The 21,218-nt window shown below is 33.5% G+C and overlaps 1 protein-coding gene across 1 annotated transcript in view; it reads left to right on the top strand.

The window, feature by feature from the left end:
• Window positions 1-659: 659 nt before the first annotated feature.
• The window catches only part of LOC136031837 (CLIP-associating protein 1-like), a gene marked incomplete in the record, with an annotated part of 169,070 nt that continues 148,511 nt past the window's right edge, over window positions 660-21,218 (top strand). Inside the window, 3 exon segments of the mRNA XM_065711673.1 lie at window positions 660-774; window positions 9,285-9,488; window positions 19,928-20,033. Coding sequence (XP_065567745.1) covers window positions 9,306-9,488; window positions 19,928-20,033 — 289 coding nt within the window.

Genomic DNA, 21,218 nt, shown 5'->3' with positions numbered 1-21,218 from the left:
TGCCTTGCGATTTCCGTTGGATGCCTAAATATAAATTACAATTCCTTATTTATCAATATTTTTGTTACAACAAGATAATTATCAAATTCAATCAGTTTTTTTTGTATTTTAGTTGCAAAACAACTAAAATGAGATCGGCTTTGCTCGTTAAATGGATTTTAGGGGTTGAATTTAAGCACTTTAGGATGAAGTTAAAACAAATGATTTACCCATATATTTAATGATTTGACTTCTGAAGCCCACCCTTGATCTAGTGATTTAGAATTTTGATTATATAGATAAAAAAGAAAATTTACCAGCATAGAGGCCATTATTCCTATCTTCCATTTTGAAATAACGTGACTACAGTTAACAGCGAAATCTGACCGCATGCTTTTGTAGGGCATAACCTCTATTTCTTTTCCATCTCTGTGATTTTCTCAAAAAAGTCATTTGTTTACATAACGGCTTTTACGCATTTCGCTATTCACCATACGTAATGGCAACAGTGAAAGATACCTTCATTCTAAGAATACAAATATAACTTTGTAATTTTGACTAAATGTATAGGTTGCCTCAAATGGATATGCAAAATTCTACAAAAACTATAAAAAAACATTTGTAGTTTATCTAAATGTTTGGTTTTATTCTATTTTTATAAAATAAAATACCCGTTTATCTAGAAAACCGCTCCAAAAATAGGCAATATATAGGCCTGAGCTTAGGCTGGAATTTTCGAAAAACATAAAATATTCATTCGTTTATATTTTATTTATAGATTTTACTTCTAATGAGGTGAGGCTATTTTACCGTAGTATAATGGAGTTATATGTTCCTTCTAAGAAGTTTTGACATTGTATCTAAGACTGCCAAGTATTTTGGACATAGGCCTGTATGCTGTGCTAGTTTGGTTTTCAGCTAGGCTTAGGCTACTTTTGAACTTAGTAGATATTAATAAAGTCAAAATATCATAGTAATTTTTATATAAGAGGCTTCTGAATCAATCTTGTGCCTAGTCTTTAGTCTTTCCTTAGGCCTGTCTGGGAAACTCCAAATTTGACAACAATTTAAAATTTTAGGAACTGGTAAATAACCCATACCTAAAGCATTAATATTTCCACAGAAATCATGGTAACATGCTAGTTTAGCTACTCTTTGTTATCTTGGAAAGGGGTTAGGTTAGGAAAAAGGAAGCTTTCAGGGATGGATCTGCAAACTGAAGTATGGTCTGTAAAGGTGTTTTTGGTAAAATTCTAATCCATTGACTTTTTGCTATCTTGGAAAGTTGTTGTGCTAGAGAACTGAAACTTTTAAAATACCTTCCTGGGATATACTTTAGCCTGTAGACCCATCCTTGGAAGTTTCTTTTTCCTAACCTAACCCCTTTCTGAGATAGCTAGAAGTCACTCAACTAGAATTTTATTGACATTTTTTCAGTACTCATCTCCATTCCTTTTTCTTCAAGAGGACAGTAGGTAAATATATGACAGTCCATATTATTGACTTACTAATAAAGTGAACATACCATTTGATGCCTTTTTATGCTCTTTATGAATAAAATAATCACTTCTATTGCAAATTTAAATTTAAGTACTTTTTGATCTAACCTAACCTTATTATAAATAATTTTGGCACTGAGAAAATGTAGTGTTTTTTTGTCAAAAAACAACCAAGAAAATGGCACTGAGAAAATAAAGTATTATTTTGTCAGAAAATGACTAATAACTCATACTTTACTTGAAAATTTGTCATTTTTAAAAGCTCAAAAAGTGCTTAAATATGAATTTTGTGATAGAAGCAAGTATTTTATTCATAAAGAGCATTAAAGAAGGTATTGAGTGGAATGTTCACTTTATTGGTAAGTCAATAATATAGACAGTCATATATTTACTGGACAGTGACCTTTGATTACCTTTAAAAAATTTTGCACTATGAAAGTGAAACCTTCCCTGACAGATCTACTCAAATGAAGTACAAAAAAACTATTTTCAGCTTCACAACTTTGTTCAACCCAATTTCATGAGGTTTTAAAGATTTGCAAATATATTTCCTAAATTTAGAAAACAACCTATTGATATGGCTTAAAATACTACTCAAATAACAAGGAAGTGTATTTTCAGAAATAAAAGTAAAAAAAAACTTATAACTGAAAATTAAAGTAGATTAAAATGTAGTTTTGTCAAAATTTTAAGAGGTTTAGAAATTTGCCTTGGCAAATTTCTTTTACTTAGAAATCAGAAGAGGGTTAATGTAGAAGCTTGGCAATACCTTCCAAGAGAAACATACTTCTTGTGTGAATAGGAACAGTAATACCCCCAGAACAGAAACATCTATGGCAAAGCCCTAAGAAAAATGTTGATAAGTGTGTAACTTGCACTGCAAATTTAGATGAGAGTTCATCAACACTAAACTGTGATGACTGTGAAAATCAGGTGTGTGCAGCTTGCCTAAAACTAACTGACTCTATATGTCCTACTGAATAAAATAGTAGACAAAATTAGTTTTAAGTTGGTGTGTCCAGCATGCAAAGTAAGTCCCTGGAGTGCTTCACATCATAGTGCTTCAGCTGCCAAGATCACATCTATTGTGGGCAATGCACTAACCACCTTGCAACAAAGTATAAACCAGTTTGTTGCACAGTTGGCAGAAAGTCTGAGAACCAAGTTAACAACCTGAAAAGTTAACAGTGAAAAAGTTAACATGGCTGAATTGTCTCTTGCAAGTAAATGTAGCTCTGATGATGCTCAACAAATTATGGAAAGTGAAGTTTCTTCTCTGCAGCTAAATTTTAGACAAACATCAGAGTCAGATGTTTGTTGTATTGTTCATGCTTAAAAAGACAGAGAGAATAGGAAAAACATTGTCATTGCTTATGGTATACAACCCTCCCAGGATGACAGCAGAAATATTCTTTTTATCCTTGAGAATGATTTTTAGCATAAAATGCAGCTCAGTAACCATTGTACAAAGACTCCTTCCTCACAACAGAGAGGGATCCACAGTGCAGCCATCAAGTTGCCACCCACCACCAGTCATATTTATGGTTAGTTTCTTTGCACTAATAAAGCAAATTCTGCCAAAAAATCTTTTGAGAAGAAAGGTGAAATACAATTTAGAATTGATGTGTCAAGGGAAGATTTTGCCGGCCATAAAACGCTTTTAGAAGAGCTTAAAGGCAGAACTGCCACAGGGGAGATAAACCTAGCCATCTATGACTTTCAAATGGTGTCAAAAAATGGACCAAGCCAAAGGGAAGCATCCAATCCCAGTCAGTGCCCATGCAGCTCTAAAGTTGCATGATAGGGGACTTGTATATAGTGTTATAGATAAAGTGTGTACTTACAGTGAAAATAGTATAGGACTAAGTGAAAGTGTCCAAGACCTGTGGCAAAGTTCTTGTGTATTTTCAAGTGATTATGATTGATCTCCAACTGCAACAGATACATCCTTGACATTCACAACCACCAGCTCTGGTATCATGTCTCAAGAATCTCAGTCAGATGTTACCCCCTTTGAGCTGATTTAAGAGGATCAGCTAATACCAGGTACAAACAGAAGTCAACATGTAAATCCAGACTTTTCAATTTTCCCACCTAACATTGACCAACTAACAAACAAATTACCGGAACTTAGGAGTCTGGTGTACCAAAAGGAGTATGACCTGGTTTTATTAACAGAAGTGTATCCTAAGTATTCATGAACAAGGCTAGAAGATATCAATATGCCTGGTTACCAAGTCATTTCTAACCTTTCTTGTACAGGATGAAACTGCAGTGTACTGGCTCTGATCAAAAATATATATGCAGTATGTGAGCTGAGCATTAAGGCAAATCCAGCCTCTTTTGAAATTTAAATGCAGTGTAAGCCTATTTGGTAACAATGATCACATGGTAGATGTGATTCAAGAACCATTCTCCAGCAATTTAGAGTTGGTACCACAGCACAACAGCAACTTCAGATTGAGATGGTTGTGTATGACGAGCCACATCTTCCTCCAAGCTGACTTTATTGTCTTCCTAAAGTGTTATAGTAGTGAGGGCTGGAAGGGGTTTTCCCACTGGAATGTCTATGTTTTGGTGTCCCATTCCTTGTTGAGCCTCATTTTGAATTCCTCATACAAGGTTGCAGAAATTGTCTCTTAGCTTAGTTGGTTTCAATCATTCACCACTTGCTGGCTGAAAAAATCTAGCCAAACCTTGGTGTTAATGGTGGATTTGAACAGCTTTTTGAAATGTCCTTGTTTTTTTTGTAGACCAACTTCTGGTCTACTTGTTGGAGGTACCTGTTCGTGATCATCATGTCATTATGCCTTCACCAAAAAACAAGTGTTGGGAGATTAGCAGATTGGAATCTTTTGTAGATGAGCTGACTCTGTAAACTATCAATGCATTTGGTGGCTCTTCCTTTGTACACCTTTAACAATCTGAATGTTGCTTTTATAGAAAGGACTAGCAATTTATATTTCAAAATCCAGAATTGGCTTGACCAGAGCTTTGTATAGTTTAAGGAAAACCATGGAGAATTGACCACTGATGGTTCTCAAATTTGGAGTCCCAAATGCCCACCCCTTTTTCTTGTTATGTTTTTGTAAATATATTTGACCTGGAAGATTTCTGCTTAAGGGACACTAAAATTTTGGTAACAACCCTCAGCATAACAATGAAGGTCACTTTCACCAATGTATTGTTTACTTAAATAAGAAAGTTTCTTGCTGAGAAATGCCAGCCTGTAGTCTGGTTGAATTTTCCACTTTCAGTTTAATCAATTAACCTTGTTGATTGTATTCTTTGTTGTTGTAACTAATCTTAGAGGTCAGTGTGGCTGAGTTCCACATTTGGTTACAGTACATTTCCAAGCAACACACAGGTGCTGAAAATGTATTTTTACTTAGAATATTTGATCAATGTGCTGCCAAAACTCGGATTTTCCTTACGCGAAACAAAGTGAATTGGGGGGAGGGCCCAGATGAAGTTCATGCCCACCCCAAGATTTGGCCCAAATGGCGCCTCTGGTCACTAGTATCTCCGTCAGTCTGCTCTACAGGGGCATATACCTGTATCAGCATATAACTGATGCCCTGAACTTCTTAGTAAAAAAATGAGAAATTAATATTCCATTATTAATACCCTCCCAGCCTAAACAAGACTTGGTAGCTTCCTTATTCACCATGAACCCTACTCCCAGTTTATGTACCCCATCCTTCCTGCCTGACTAAACAAATTCTATATCATATGATTTTGAGTTTGGCCCAAATGGCGCCTCTGCTAACAATAAAATACCCTTTAAAGTTTTCAATGCCTTGATGGAACATTAATGAAAGAGTGTTCTCAGTCTCAGTGGCTGAGGGTGAAGATGGACATCAATAGATATAACCAACTCTGAGAGAGCATTGGTGCTGGTCTTCACCAGTAAGATCAAACTATACAGACTCAACAGAGGCTGGATTTGCCTTAATGCTCAGCTCACATACTGCATATGTATTTTTGATCAGAGCCAGAACACCACATTTGCATCCAGTAAAAGAAAGGTTAGAAACGACTTGGCAACCAGGCATAATAACATGAGAATCTTCTAGCCTTGTTTTTGAATTCTTGGGACAAACTTCTGTTAATAGAACCAGGTCATAGTTCTTTTGGTACACTAGAATCATAAGTTCCTGTAATTTTTTTTTTAGTTGGTCAGTGTTAGATAGGAAAATAGAAAAGTCTGGACTTATGTGTTGACTGCTGTTTGTACCTTGTACCAGCTAATCCTCTTCAATCAGCTCAAAGATGCTAGTATCTGACTGAGATTCTTGAGACATGATACCAGAGCTGGTGGTTGTGAATGTCAAGGATATATCTGATGCAGTTGGGCATCACTCATCATCAATTGAGAATACACAAGAACTTTGCCACAGGTCTTGGACACTTTCACTTAGTCCTATACTATGCTCACTAGAAGTAGACTCTTTATTTAAAACACTATATACAAGTCCCCTATCATGCGACTTTTGGTGCTGCATGGGCACCGACTGGGATTGGGGTGGTTCCCTTTGGCTTGGTCCATTTTTTGACACAATATGAAAGTCATGGAGGGCTAAGTTTATCTCCCCTGTAACAGTTCTTATCTCCCCCTTTAAGCTCTTCTACAAGTGTTTTATGGCAGGCACAGTCATCTCTTGACATGTCATTTCTAAATTGTATTTCACCTTTCTTCTTTGAAGATTTCAACAGAATTTGTTTGTTTTAAGTGCAAAGGAACTAACCCTGAATATGACTGGTGGTGGGCAGCTGCTTGATAGCTGCACTGTCGATCCCTCTCTGGTGCAAGGCAGGAGTCTTTGTACATTGGCTTCTGAGTCTCATTTTATACTAAAATCATTCTCTAGGATAAAAAGAATAGTTCTGCTGTCATCCTGGGAGGGATGTATACCATAAACAATGACATTGTTTTTCCTATTCTCTCTGTCTTTTTAAGCATGAACAATACAACAAACATACAACTCATATGTTAATGTATACATATGACTAATGTTTGCCTAAAATTGAGCTACAGAGGAGAAACTTCGCTTTGCACAATTTGTTGACTGTCTTCGGAGCTACACTTACTTGCAAGAGACAATTCAACCACATTAACTTTTTCAGGAATGGTTGTTAGCTCAGTTCTCAGATTTTTTTGCTGACTGCACAATGGACTGGTTTCTCATCATGGTTTTTGATCTTTCATCTATGTATTAATTTTTTTTCTGTTTTGCACTTGAATTACTGTTTGATTATATTTCTCCTTGTCTTAGATTTAATGCAGCTATTTACTTTACTTCTGAAAACTTCTTTTGTAGAATTTTTTTTTGAGTTAATAATGATAAAAAGTAGTACATTTATATCCCTAAATAATATTTTTATCCATTGTTTTTCATTGCTTAGATTATCATATCCTTCAATAAACAAGTATTTCATTCCTAACATAGTTTATAGCCAATGTGATGCCATTATTAAACAATGATTACAGCTAGATAAATATATTTTTTTAAATAGTTAGAAACATGGATGAAAAATAGAAGGAAATACGAAAATATGACTGATAGAAACCTTCTGTATATGGAAAAGTAAGAATTTATTATTATAATATTTTCTTGTAGGTTTGTATAGAGCCTAGAGCTCTTTGCAGCCACATTAGGATGAGATGGTGCAATATCCATGGTATATACTTAGAGGTAGTACTGACATGGGAATCAGATAGCACTGCATTCTGTTATTTTAGTGTTTCTTTCTGAAGAAGGCATAGACATGAATACTATCAAAACTTCACCTTTTTTTTTTGGGTTATAGTCTTAAGCAAGGTTTCTTCTGATAATCACACAATTCTTACTTCATAAGATTCAGGATCTGTTGGACCAAATTTCAGAGATTACTTCTGTTTTACCAAATTTCATTCCCCTAACCTCTGGATATAGTCTCTAGGCTATATACAAAAACTATTCTTTATTTAAACTGTCATCATATATCTGATAAGAAGTGATAAAAAAAGAAAAATACAAACCATCAAAATGCACAGTTTCTGTAGATAGCTATACATCAGGGAGAGGAAGGTGGGCTGGGACATAGTTAAACTAGAAGTAACTCATAAGGTTAGATTTCTAGACTTTCCCGAATTTAATAAACTAAAAAACTTATTATAATGTTCAGCTCAGAGGAAGCCATTCACAGGACAGTTACCATTTTTTAAATGACATTATTTGACATTATTAAAAAAGTGTTGATAAGAGACAAATAAAAATTTGCGAATTTCTTGTGTAGCCTAGGGATGTTTCTGGGTTATTAAGGGCAAGAGGGCTGGAACTCAATTGGAATGATCTGGATTATTATATTTAGAAAGGTAATCAAATGATAAATTAAATTTATTTGCTATAAGATTTTGTGTTATAAAATAAATTTGCCTAAAATTCTTGCTTCATTCACATTAGAGAAGCTCTACTTGATACCAGTTGAATGTTAGTTCTTTTCTGAACTGAAGACTATAATAACAGAATTCTTATTGCTTTACCTTCAAAAAATTGCTATTTATTAGTTTTTCGGAGACGCCTCTAGTTTATTTAATTCCCAGTTCCCCTCCCTTGTAATGCCTAAAAAATGTCCTAAACTAAGCTCTAGCTTCAGTGATTTTATTGTTTTGCATCCTTTTTGTGCTTATTTCTTTTAACGTGATTGTTCATGTAATTTCTGCTCATTTGGGTTTTATTTATTTATTGATAGTAATTTATGTTCGTTTTGAGTTGGAATTATTATATGAATTCATGTTTGCTACAGAAAACTTCTTTTTTGGAAAGCATAAAAAAAATAATTTATGTCTGGTTTTTAATTGACATGGTTTCATTATTGGTTAGTTTTTTTTGTCTTTTTTTTGCTTAAAAATTACAAATTTGACTGGTAGTCTAAATTTTGGACAAAATTTGAATACTTAATCAGAAATATTCTTTGCAATATGTTATATTTTGTTGTGACAGTTCGTATTCTTGAATAAATACATGAGATCATTTACTAAAAAAACAACATGTTTTGTTGTCTTAGAAAAAAAGGAAAAAATTAGACATCAATAATTAATAAACCAGATTTGCTCCTTAATTCTGTCCTAATTAAGGTTCCTTTGACTGCTATTTTAATTAATGTGTCTATACAGGCTGAAATGTTAAAGCAGATCAGTGAAAAAAAAAGTGTAAGACAGTGTAAAACGAAAAAAGACCTGTTCTGCAACTTCATAAATCAGGTTTTAGGTTTTGAACATGCTTGGAATTTCACAGTCTGAACTAATGTTTGAAAACAAATTTTGTTAAAAAAAAGAATATTTTGTAGTGAAACTGATCACAAACAGGAATAACAATGAAGCATATATGTATACAAATTGAATTTAACACACATAAAGGTGATGTATTGTCCCCCAAAACTGAGTGTATTGAGTTCACTCAAAATTGACCCACTTGAAACTGTCCCTTCTTCTTAGCCATGTAAAATTCAGAAAATATTGTATACAGATGCTGTTTTGTCATTTTAACCCCCCCCCCGGGCTCTTAATAGGAGAAGGGAAACCAGGACAAGCTGCCCTAGGTGCTCTGGTGGGTTTGTGTGCTGGGGCTGGGGCTTTGTTTATTTATCTTAGGGTTGGGAGGGGGTTTGTTCTGTAATTAATTTTGCCCTGGGTGCCACCAACCTTAGGATAGTCCTGCTACTTCAAACAACCATGATTTTGCCCAAAATTTTCTGTAATTTCATATTTTTTGTTATCAAACTCAATGAAATGTTCTGTTAAACTTGTATCTTTCATTTCAGAACTACTGATGGTTTGATTGAATGAATATGTCTCAGATCGATTTGTTCAGCACCTTAATAGGAACTACAGATGTTAAAAAGAAGATTAGTATTGGTAGTGATGTCATTAGTTATCTCCAAGATCCCAGTAATGGCATAGAATGTGAAGATATAGGATGTTTTATAGAGGGTATTATTCAATGGCTAATGAGCAGTAATTTTAAAGTTAGTCCAGTTTTTTTTTTTTATTTGGCTTTTTAACTTTCTGGAATAGAGAGGTTGCAATATTTTTGTTGACAGTTACAGCTGTATTCTTTTCTTTTTTTCTTTTCTTTTTGTGTTTTTAATTCCTTTTTTTTTAAATTTTTTTACTTTTAATTTTTTTAAATTCAATCTGAAGGAGCCTTGAAGTATTTCATAAATACTAGATTTGTCACACCTTGTTCAAATCTGAGTTGTACACATTTTTTCGTTCTGCAAGTCTAAGTACGGCTAGTGGCCATGTTAGATGGTCTTCAAGCAGGTATTTGGAGTTTGTTATAAGCAATTCCAACTCCAAAACTTTTCAATATACCAACTCCATCTCCAACTCCGCCTCCTAAAACTTTAAACATGCTTGCTCTGACTCCAGCCCCAACTCTAAGGTACAATTCTTCCCTTTTTGTAAATGTCCCTTTTCTTCCTTTTTTGTAAGAAGTAATTTGATAAAATTCTATTCTAAATATAATCTAATTATTTGTTGTTAATTTAATAAATAATAACTAATATTTATCTTATAAATTTTTTATAATGTACTGTCAGAATTGCTTTAAAATGCTATTTTGTCAATCTATTAATCATTTTTATATGTTTCTGCGTTTTATATGTAATGTATTTGTAAATACAATATGCATATTTTTCAATAGTAATACAAACGATTGTTTCTGTAGTAGTACTGTTATGCTATGGTGCAAAAAAATCTTATTCACAATAGCTAGCCTAAAATATTAATTTTGTTTATTATTGCCACTTCTTAGTCGCATTTAAGAGTATATGGCTTGACTCCAGCCTTTATGTTTTTCCATAGCTCGAACTCCAAAGGGTCTTACATGTTGTTGATGTTGTTTGGGGTTTGACGCGTTTGACCAATAGGTCATACGCGTTTGTATCACTCAGTTGTTCTGTGCCTTCTATAGTCACTAGCATGCTTGGATGTCACTTCAGTCAGTATTCACTGAACCAGAACAGTATCACTTGACTTGCTAATGGAGTGGGGGGGGGGGTATTCGCCTGCAGCAATTGCCTGCAATCAAAATACTGCAACTATGCATCGTCAAACAGCAATTAAAATACATATACAACACAATTATAATAAACAATACAATTTTATACATTAAAACCAGTGTCATACAACCAAATATAAAAATTTAATCAGATAAAATAAATCTTAAATGATAAATAGGATAACTCTTAAGTAAACTGATAAATAGGTGGAAAAAAAGGACAGGGTCTTACATTATTTCTGTTGCTGTGACTCCATTCAGGAAAAATATGCTAAAACTCCAACCCTAAACAGATTATCATTCAGTGGCTAATATTGTTTTATTATTTTACAATAGAACCCTGTGGTAGCCTTGGTGTATTGATTCTCTACTTGGCAATATGGAGCCCAGGTCTTGATTCCTAATGCTGTTAGTTTGGGCAACAGGTTTACTACCTGCCCCTGTAAAAAGACATAGCGACTTAACTGTTGATTCAACAGTTCTCAATACTGTTAAATGCTACTAAAAAGTTACCCCACCCCCCGAAATTTCTGTCCGACTCGTAAAAACGTAACAAAAATGCACATATACAAATTTCTATGGGTCTTTTATAGTTTTTATGTTTTATAGTTTTCCTACAGCCACAATGCACATGCCATTTTGCGTCGGGTACAGGCATCAATGTGAATCCAGGCAATTTTTAAAGATCAAATCTAGCGCATATAGTATGATGGTATATGGCATATATATAAAAATGAAAAAAATAACCCAAAAAATCTAAAAGCAGACTGCACGAAACGGCTTAAATGATGCAGTACATCATTATACTATATGCCATCAATGGCTCTATGGAATGTTTATCCTTTTCTTATGCAAGGACTAGTGAGCATGAATTTTGAAGTTATTCTTCTTTTTATCTTTTGCTCTTTATTTACAATAGAGTTTACAAGAGCAATTGAAGCAATTCTTTCTATTGCTAACTTAAATAGTTTTCAGTAAGAAGGAAAATAAGCAAAAAAGCTATAGTAAGTATGAATTAATAAGGGACTTAATACAAATCAGGCGACAGGAAGGTTATATATATATATATATATATACTAGCTGTTGGGTATATATATACACCCCAACACCTAGTTGGTGGGGCGCTTCGCGCCCCCCCCCCCCCCAAGCCCCCCGTACTGAACCAAATGAAGCGGTTAATTATCCATCTGAATTTTTAAATTCCATAGATCCTTCAGGGTTTCCACCACACGTGCTACAACTAAAAATAGGCGTACCAATAATACTTTTAAGAAATATCAACCCACCAAAGCTTTGCAATGGCACGCGACTTGCCGTAAAAAAAAAAACAATGGAAAACCTAATAGAGGCCACAATCTTGACAGGGCCTTTTGAGGGTGAGGCTGTTCTTATTCCTCGCATTCCCATGATTCCAACGGATCTGCCTTTTCAATTTAAAAGATTGCAATTCCCAATTCGATTAGCATTTGCAATCACCATTAACAAAGCTCAAGGTCAATCATTAGAAAAATGTGGTATAGATCTTAATACTGATTGTTTTTCCCATGGACAATTGTACGTTGCATGTTCGAGGGTCGGTAAACCTGACAATCTATTTATATGCAGCGACAATTGGACAGCGAAGAATGTTGTATATTCGCAAGTTTTACGCAGTTAATTTGTATTGTATCTATCTATCTATCTATCTATCTATCTATCTATCTATCTATATAAAAACGAGTTGTATTTTTACGTAGTTTGAAACACATATATAAATCTATCTATATTCACAGGTGGGACACAGGGACACAACTACAATGGCGCGTAACTAATATGGCGCGTAACGATTATGGCGGATAGTTAACCGCTTCATTTGGTTCCAAAACTGTGTCGACTGACTTGTAAAGGACTGCCTGGTCTCGGATCTTGGTCAAAACAATATTGTTGATTTCGTGGACGTCAGTTGTCTGTCTGTGTGTCTGTCTGTCAGGTGACGTCATGTTTCTGTGTCGACTGACGTCATGAAGTTAGTTGTCGTCATTTTTGCTATGACGGTGACGTCATTAAAGATATCTAATGATGAAGTTAGTTGTCGTCATTTCGAAACCCTTTGGCAGCACATTAATATTGCTTGCGGGAGATTTCAGGCAAACATTACCTATAATACCTAGATCAACTCCTGCAGACGAAATGAATGCTTGCCTGAAAAATTCTAATTTATGGGCACACGTAAAAATATTAAAATTAACTACAAATATGCGTGTCCGATTGCAAAACGATGACTCTGGTCAAACATTTTCAGATCAATTGCTGGCAATTGGAAACGGAAAGCTCCCAGTAGACTCAATTTCAGGACGTATACAACTACCTGCTGATTTCTGTAATTTAGTGACGTCCAAAAATGAATTGATTGAAAAAGTATTTCTGAATATTCTAAAAAATTATAAAAATAATAAATGGCTAAGTGAAAGAGCGATTCTCGCACCCAAAAATATAGACGTCCACGAAATCAACAATATTGTTTTGACCAAGATTCGAGACCAGGCAGTCCTTTACAAGTCAGTCGACACAGTTTTGGAACCAAATGAAGCGGTTAATTATCCATCTGAATTTTTAAATTCCATAGATCCTTCAGGGTTTCCACCACACGTGCTACAACTAAAAATAGGCGTACCAATAATACTTTTAAGAAATATCAACCCACCAAAGCTTTGCAATGGCACGCGACTTGCTGTAAAAAAAACAATGGAAAACCTAATAGAGGCCACAATCTTGACAGGGCCTTTTGAGGGTGAGGCTGTTCCTCGCATTCCCATGATTCCAACGGATCTGCCTTTTCAATTTAAAAGATTGCAATTCCCAATTCGATTAGCATTTGCAATCACCATTAACAAAGCTCAAGGTCAATTATTAGAAAAATGTGGTATAGATCTTAATACTGATTGTTTTTCTCATGGACAATTGTACGTTGCATGTTCGAGGGTCGGTAAACCTGACAATCTATTTATATGCAGCGACAATTGGACAGCGAAGAATTTTGTATATTCGCAAGTTTTACGCAGTTAATTTGTATTGTATCTATCTATCTATATAAAAACGAGTTGTGTGTATGCATGTTTGTAAAAAGAGCGTTTGCATATGACGTCATTATTAGTACATGCGGCTTTGTATATGCACAGACAATGGGAAAGCCAAGAATGTTGTATATTCGCAATTTTTACGTAGTTTGAAACACATATATAAATCTATCTATATTCACATGTGGGACACAGGGACACAACTACAATGGCACGTAACTAATATGGCGCGTAACGACTTACGCGCGCGGGGGGGCTTGGGGGGGCGCGAAGCGCCCCCCAACAGCTAGTATATATATATATATATATATATATATATATATATATATATATATATATATATATATATATATATATATCTCTATTCACAGGTGGGACAGTGGGACACAACTACAATGGCACAACTACATAAGTCGTTACGCGCCATTGTAGTTGTGTCCCTATGTCCCACCTGTGAATATATATATATATATATATATATATATATATATATATATATATATATATATATATATATATATATATATATGTTTTTAACTACGTAAAACTTGCGAATATACAACATTCTTTGCTGTCCCATTGTCTGTGCATATAAATAGATTGTCAGGTTTACCGATTCTTGAACATGCAACATATAATGGTCCATGGGAAAACAATCCGTATTCCTCATGATTCTAATGATTGCCCTTGAGCTTTGTTGATGGTGATTGCTAATCGACCATTCCCTGAGTCGCCATCGTCATTTATATATCCCCCTGTGCACCCCGGCGTCCCCTTTGTAGTTATGTCCCTGTGTCCCGGTCGTCATTTATATTCCCTGTGTCCCGGTCGTCATTTGTGTCCCGGTGTTCCAGTCTGTGATTTCTCTTTGAGTGTCCCGGACGTCATTTATATTCCTTGTGTCCCGGTGTCCCGGTCGTCATTTATATCCCCCTGTGCCCCCTGGCGTCCCCATTGTAGTTGTGTCCCTGTGTCCCGGTCGTCATTTATATTCCCTGTGTCCCGGTCGTCATTTGTATCCCGGTGTCCCGGTCTGTATATACATTCGTTTTTTAGTTTTGTTTTTCTCCTTTATTTTTTTCCTTTTTTCTTTTTTTTCTTTTTTAGTTTATTTAGATTTTTAGATTTTTTAGTTTTTTTATTAGTTTTTAGTTTTTTGTAGTTTTTACCATTTTTTTAGTTTTTTTAGTTTTTTTTTTTTACTTATGTCCTGGTCGTCATTTATACTCCCTGTGTCCCGGTCGTCATTTGTGTCTCGGTGCTTTGTTGATTGCTAATTTATATTATATTTATATTTATATTTTTTATATTTATTAATATTTTTTTAGTTTTCTTTTTCTCTTATTTTTCAGTTTTTTCCTTTTTTTAGTTTTTTCTTTTTTAGTTTTTAGTTTTTTTTTTGTTTTTTACCTTTTTTTAGTTTTTTTAGTTTTTTTAGTTTTTTAGCTTTTTTAGTTTTTTTATTAGTTTTTAGTTTTTTTTTAGTTTTTGCCTTTTTTTAGTTTTTTCAGTTTTTTTTTAGTTTTTAGTTTTTTACCTTTTTTTAGTTTTTTTAGTTTTTTAGCTTTTTTATTTTTTTTTCTTTTTAGTTTTTTTTTGTAGTTTTTACCTTTTTTAGTTTTTTTTCTTCTTTTGTATTAGTGTGAAATAATTCAGACGTCATATGCGGACAAACACGACGTCACTCGACAGACAGACAGACAGACATAACCCACAAACAACTTATTTTTATATATATTTATTCATATTTTTTTAGTTTTCTTTTTCTCTTTTATTTTTCAGTTTTTTCCTTTTTTTTTAGTTTTTTTCTTTTTTAGTTTTTAGTTTTTTTTAGTTTTTTACCTTTTTTTAGTTTTTTTTTAGTTTTTTAGCTTTTTTAGTTTTTTTATTAGTTTTTATTTTTTTTTGTAGTTTTTGCCTTTTTTTTTTATTTTTTTCAGTTTTTTTTAGTTATTAGATTTTTACCTTTTTTTAGTTTTTTTAGTTTTTTAGCTTTTTTAGTTTTTTTTCTTTTTAGTTTTTTTTTGTAGTTTTTACCTTTTTTAGTTTTTTTCTTCTTTTGTATTAGTGTGAAATAATTCAGACGTCATATGCGAACAAACATGACGTCACCTGATCCACAGATCCACACACAGACAACTTATTTATATATATATACTAGCTGTTGGGGTGGCGCTTCGCGCCACCCCAACACCTAGTTGGTGGGGGCGCTTCGCGCCCCCCCCAAGCCCCCCCGCGCGCGTAAGTCGTTACGCGCCATAGTAGTTGTGTCCCTATGTCCCACCTGTGAATATAGATAGATATATATATATATATATGGTTTTAACTACGTAAAACTTGCGAATATACAACATTCTTTGCTGTCCCATTGTCTTTGCATATAAATAGATTGTCAGGTTTACCGACTCTTGAACATGCAACATATAATGGTCCATGGGAAAACAATCTGTATTCAGATCTATACCTCATGATTCTAATGATTGCCCTTGAGCTTTGTTGATGGTGATTGCTAATCGACCATTCCCTGTCCCGGTGTCCCGGTCGTCATTTACATCCCCCTGTTTCCCCCGGTGTCCCCGTTGTAGTTGTGTCCCTGTGTCCCGGTCGTCATTTATATTCCCTGTGTCCCGGTCGTCATTTGTATCCCGGTGTCCCGGTCTGTATATACATTCGTTTTTTAGTTTTGTTTTTCTCCTTTATTTTTTTCCTTTTTTTTTCTTTTTTAGCTTATTTAGATTTTTAGATTTTTTAGTTTTTTTATTAGTTTTTAGTTTTTTTTTCTTTTTAGTTTTTTTGTCCCGGTCGTCATTTATATCCCCCTGTTTCCCCCGGTGTCCCCGTTGTAGTTGTGTCCCTGTGTCCCGGTCGTCATTTATATTCCCTGTGTCCCGGTCGTCATTTGTATCCCGGTGTACCGGTCTGTATATACATTCGTTTTTTAGTTTTGTTTTTCTCCTTTATTTTTTTCTTTTTTTTTCTTTTTTAGTTTATTTAGATTTTTAGATTTTTTAGTTTTTTTATTAGTTTTTAGTTTTTTTTTTCTTTTTAGTTTTTTTGTAGTTTTTACCTTCTTTTTAGTTTTGTTATTTTTTTTTTTACTTATGTCCTGGTCGTCATTTATACTCCCTATGTCCCGGTGCTTTGTTGATTGCTAATCGAACATTCCTTTTGTCCTGGTCGCTTTCTCTTTGAGTGTCGTCATTTATTTTTTTCTTTTTTAGTTCTTTTAGTTTTTACCTTTTTTAGTTTTTTTTAGTTTTTTAGATGAAAATTTTTTTTAGTTTTTTCCTTTTTTTCTTTTTAGTTTTTATTGGTTTTTACCTTTATGTTAGCTTATTTTTCAGTTTTTTCCTTTTTTTTTAGTTTTTTTTTATTTTTTATTTTTTTTAGTTTTTTACCTTTTTTTAGTTTTTTTAGTTTTTTTAGTTTTTTTAGTTTTTTAGCTTTTTTACTTTTTTTATTAGTTTTTAGTTTTTTTGTAGTTTTTGCCTTTTTTTAGTTTTTTCAGTTTTTTTTTTAGTTTTTTATTGGTTTTTACCTTTATTTTAGCTTATTTTTCAGTTTTTTCCTTTTTTTTAGTTTTTTTTAGTTTTTAGTTTTTTTAGTTTTTCACCTTTTTTTAGTTTTTTTAGTTTTTTTAGTTTTTTAGCTTTTTTATTTTTTTTATTAGTTTTTAGTTTTTTTTGTAGTTTTTGCCTTTTTTTTTAGTTTTTTTAGTTTTTTAGCTTTTTTATTAGTTTTTAGTTTTTTTGTAGTTTTTGCCTTTTTTTAGTTTGACAACTTATTTTTATATATATAGATAGTTTTTTTTTTTACTTATGTCCTGGTCGTCATTTATACTCCCTGTGTCCCGGTGCTTTGTTGATTGCTAATCGAACATTCCTTTTGTCCTGGTCGCTTTCTCTTTGAGTGTCGTCATTTATTAGTTTTTTCCTTTTTTCTTTTGTTTTTTATTGGTTTTTACCTTTATTTTAGCTTATTTTTCAGTTTTTTCCTTTTTTTTAGTTTTTTTTTATTTTTTATTTTTTTTAGCTTTTTTACTTTTTTTAGTTTTTTTAGTTTTTTTAGTTTTTTAGCTTTTTTACTTTTTTTATTAGTTTTTAGTTTTTTTTGTAGTTTTTGCCTTTTTTTAGTTTTTTCAGTTTTTTTTTTAGTTTTTTATTGGTTTTTACCTTTATAGTTTTTTTAGTTTTTTAGCTTTTTTATTTTTTTTATTAGTTTTTAGTTTTTTTTGTAGTTTTTGCCTTTTTTTAGTTTTTTCAGTTTTGACGTCACCTGATCCAGTTTTTTCAGGTGACGTCACCTGACACATCCATCCACACATCCACAGACAACTTATTTTTATATATATATAGATATATATATATATATATATATATATATATATATATATATATATATATATATATATATATATATATATATATATATATATATATATATATATCTATCTATCTATCTATCTATCTATCTCTATTCACAGGTGGGACAGTGGGACACAACTACAATGGCGCGTAACTAATATGGTGCGTAACGACTTACGCGCGCGGGGGGCTTGGGGGGGCGCGAAGCGCCCCACCAACTAGGTGTTGGGGTGGCGCGAAGCGCCACCCCAAAAGCTAGTACGTAATAATTTCTATTTGTTGTAAGTTTTAATGTTGCTCCTTACTGTCAGTTGAAAAAGGAAACTTTTTGCCATCTAACTAATTGCCTCCTATCGCTTTAGTTTGAAATGGAAATTGGAACTTTCAATTTCCAGTTAAATGAGCCTCTTCAAAAGTTAATATGACCATGCCTTCCATAAAAAGCCCTATATGCCCCTGGCATAGCTTAGAACTCTTGCCCTGAGAGTTGTGGGGGATTGTAATCTTCAAAGACATAGTTCCTGGACCTTGTAATTAAGCTGAACAAAATGGCTGTCTCTAAATTTTGATTCGATATTCTTGGGGTAACGATGGGCGCGGGGGGGCTGCCCTCCAATCGCTTTCGACTATTTAAGAAGGCCACTAGAACTTCCGATTTCCAATCCAATGAGCTCCCTTCGAATTTTATACGACTATCCTTTCTATAAAACCTTATATGTCCCGAGGGCATATATTACAACCCTTGCCCTGAGGGCTGTGTGTGTGTGTGTGTGTGGGGGCTAACCTCAAAGACATAATTTTTGGACCTTTCAACTACGCTGAAAAAAAGGGCTACCTCAAAATTTTGATTGGATGTTTTCGGAGAAATGGCTGGTGGAGGGGGGGGGGCTCATTGCCGTCCAATCACTTTCGACTATTAATAATATCACTAAAATTTGCAATTCCCAATCGAAAGAGTCACTTTTGAAGTTTCTACGACTCCTTCTTTATGAAATGCCCTGGTCTAAAAAAAGGTTGTGCCCACATTGCTCATAGGCAGTGCTATTTTGCCATGAAATTACCCTGGTAAATGTAGCTGCCTACTTGGTCACTCTTTTTGTTACCCACTACGACCTCTTCACCTTTATTTATTCCTAGTCTAACCGAAATTATCTTCTTATATCAATTTTCAAAAACATTCTCGCATTCAAAACCTCGAAAAAATCATTTATTTTACTAACATTTTCATGTAGGACACTTAGATCATTAGTATAATCTAAGTCTAGGAGAGTTTTACCTTTCCATTTCGTTTCATTGATTTCCAAGGGCACATCCGGGATTTCGGTTCAGGGTGGGGGGGGGGGGTACAATAGAATCCTGAAAAAAAAACTGTATTTGTCTGTATTTTTGTTACATTTTTACGGGTTGGATGAATATTTCATGAGGGGGGGGGCTACAACCCTGTAACCCCTTCCCTACCTTGGATACAGCCTTGCCTATTACCTTTTCCGTGTTCCATAGGACAAAATTCATCAAAATAAACCATATAAATGGAGATGGAACGCAACCGTTCTATCTCCTTACCGTTACCTTACCGTTCCTTTCTTACCGTCTATCTATCTTATCTCCTTACCGTTCTTATCTTAACCACAGCGATAATGTCCTAGGACGTACTCTTAATCACTTTAATGTATGTGCCTGGTTTACCATGCAAGGATAGGACCTTCAATAAGTTTAATACTTAAATAGGCTACGTGTTATTTCAATAGGTCAGGTTTTACGATAATAAACGTAGGAAAACTTTACTTTTAGGAAAACTATTACAGTGTTAAATTCCTAAATTATTCGAATAAATAAATTGGTCTTTTACTAAGATGACTTTCTAGTTTCATCTTATTTATATCTGCTTGTATTTTATGGTATCTTTAAATGGTATCTTTAGCCATCTTATCTACTGGAGATAATTTTCTAGTTTCACTTATTTATATCTGCATGTATTTTAGGTATCTTTAAATGGACTTGAAATCCTTGGACTATTAGTTGATAGAATGAAAGATGACTTTCGACCATTCTTGCAGGGTGCCATAACACCATGTGTTGACAGACTAGGTAAGTTTCTTTCTTTCTTGTTTTGACATTTCTTTTTTTCTTTGTTTTGATTACATTTTTATTTTTAATCTTCATTTTTTTTCAATTATTTTTGAAGCATAAACAATTCGTTGTATACGATTTTGCCTTTAGTCATGGACTTCTTTTTGGGACACGACACTTATAGCAGAAGTATCCTACAAATGAGATTTCTAGTGACAAAAAGAATCTAAAAATTTGAGAAATTAAAAAAGAATATTTTTTGTACATACTTGTATATTCATATACTTTTTTTGCGATTTTAGACTATTATTTAAGAAAAAAGGCCCATATAGAAAATGAGGAAAACCATTATAATCTCATCAATTTATGCAACTTGTCTTTCACAAAAATAGTTTTCAGCAACCTTCTCTGCCTTTTTTAATTTTTCTTTATCTTTTTATTACTTACATTATTATTAACTTACTCGTCCCGCGTTGCTATAATCTCAAAAAAAAGAAAATTCAAATCCGCCTCTTTATGGAAAACTCCCCTTGTAGAAAAAAATTAATGTAGGAGAGGATTTTGGCACCTAATACTACCGCTTTATACAAATTATAGGTGATTCAGATTTCAACAAGTTGTTCTGTGTCCACGTTACAAGTAAAATATATGTGTTTATTGGTAATTTTTATGTAAGGAATGAGTACTAAAAATTTTATTAAAGAAAATAAGCGTTTAGAAAGAGGTTAGTTACAAGTCTATCTCTAAATATTGTTACAAAAAAAAGGAAATTCTAATGACGTTATTCTAATTCTAAAAGTGAAAATTCACTTTTCTTAAAAAGTCACTTTTCTGGTTTTCTAGGTAGCAGAAAAAACTTGTTTTTACTTCTTTTTTTTTAATGTATTTGGAGATAAAAAACTTCCTTTTAAATATACATGTAAAGTAGGGTGACAGCAAAATATCGATGCCGGAATTTTGCTTGTCTCGATCCCACAAAATTTCTTAAAAAACCTTTTCTGTATCTGAATGCATCAAAAGCTATAAAAACGTTTCTGTTACTCAGAATTTTTGTTTGTAGGCCTATAAATAAAAGCATGGGCAGTTGCGACTTAGAAAGTCTTCCTTTAAGAGTAGCTCTTTACTAGGTTGTAGCTGTAGCTACAACCGTGGTAAAATAGACGACTCCGTGCTTTTAATTTTGGCCTTGAGCTATTCCGGTTT

This window comes from Artemia franciscana, chromosome 10 (genome assembly GCF_032884065.1).
Source record: "Artemia franciscana chromosome 10, ASM3288406v1, whole genome shotgun sequence".
Classification (NCBI taxonomy): domain Eukaryota; kingdom Metazoa; phylum Arthropoda; class Branchiopoda; order Anostraca; family Artemiidae; genus Artemia; species Artemia franciscana.
This window is presented reverse-complemented; position numbering and strand designations above follow the sequence as displayed.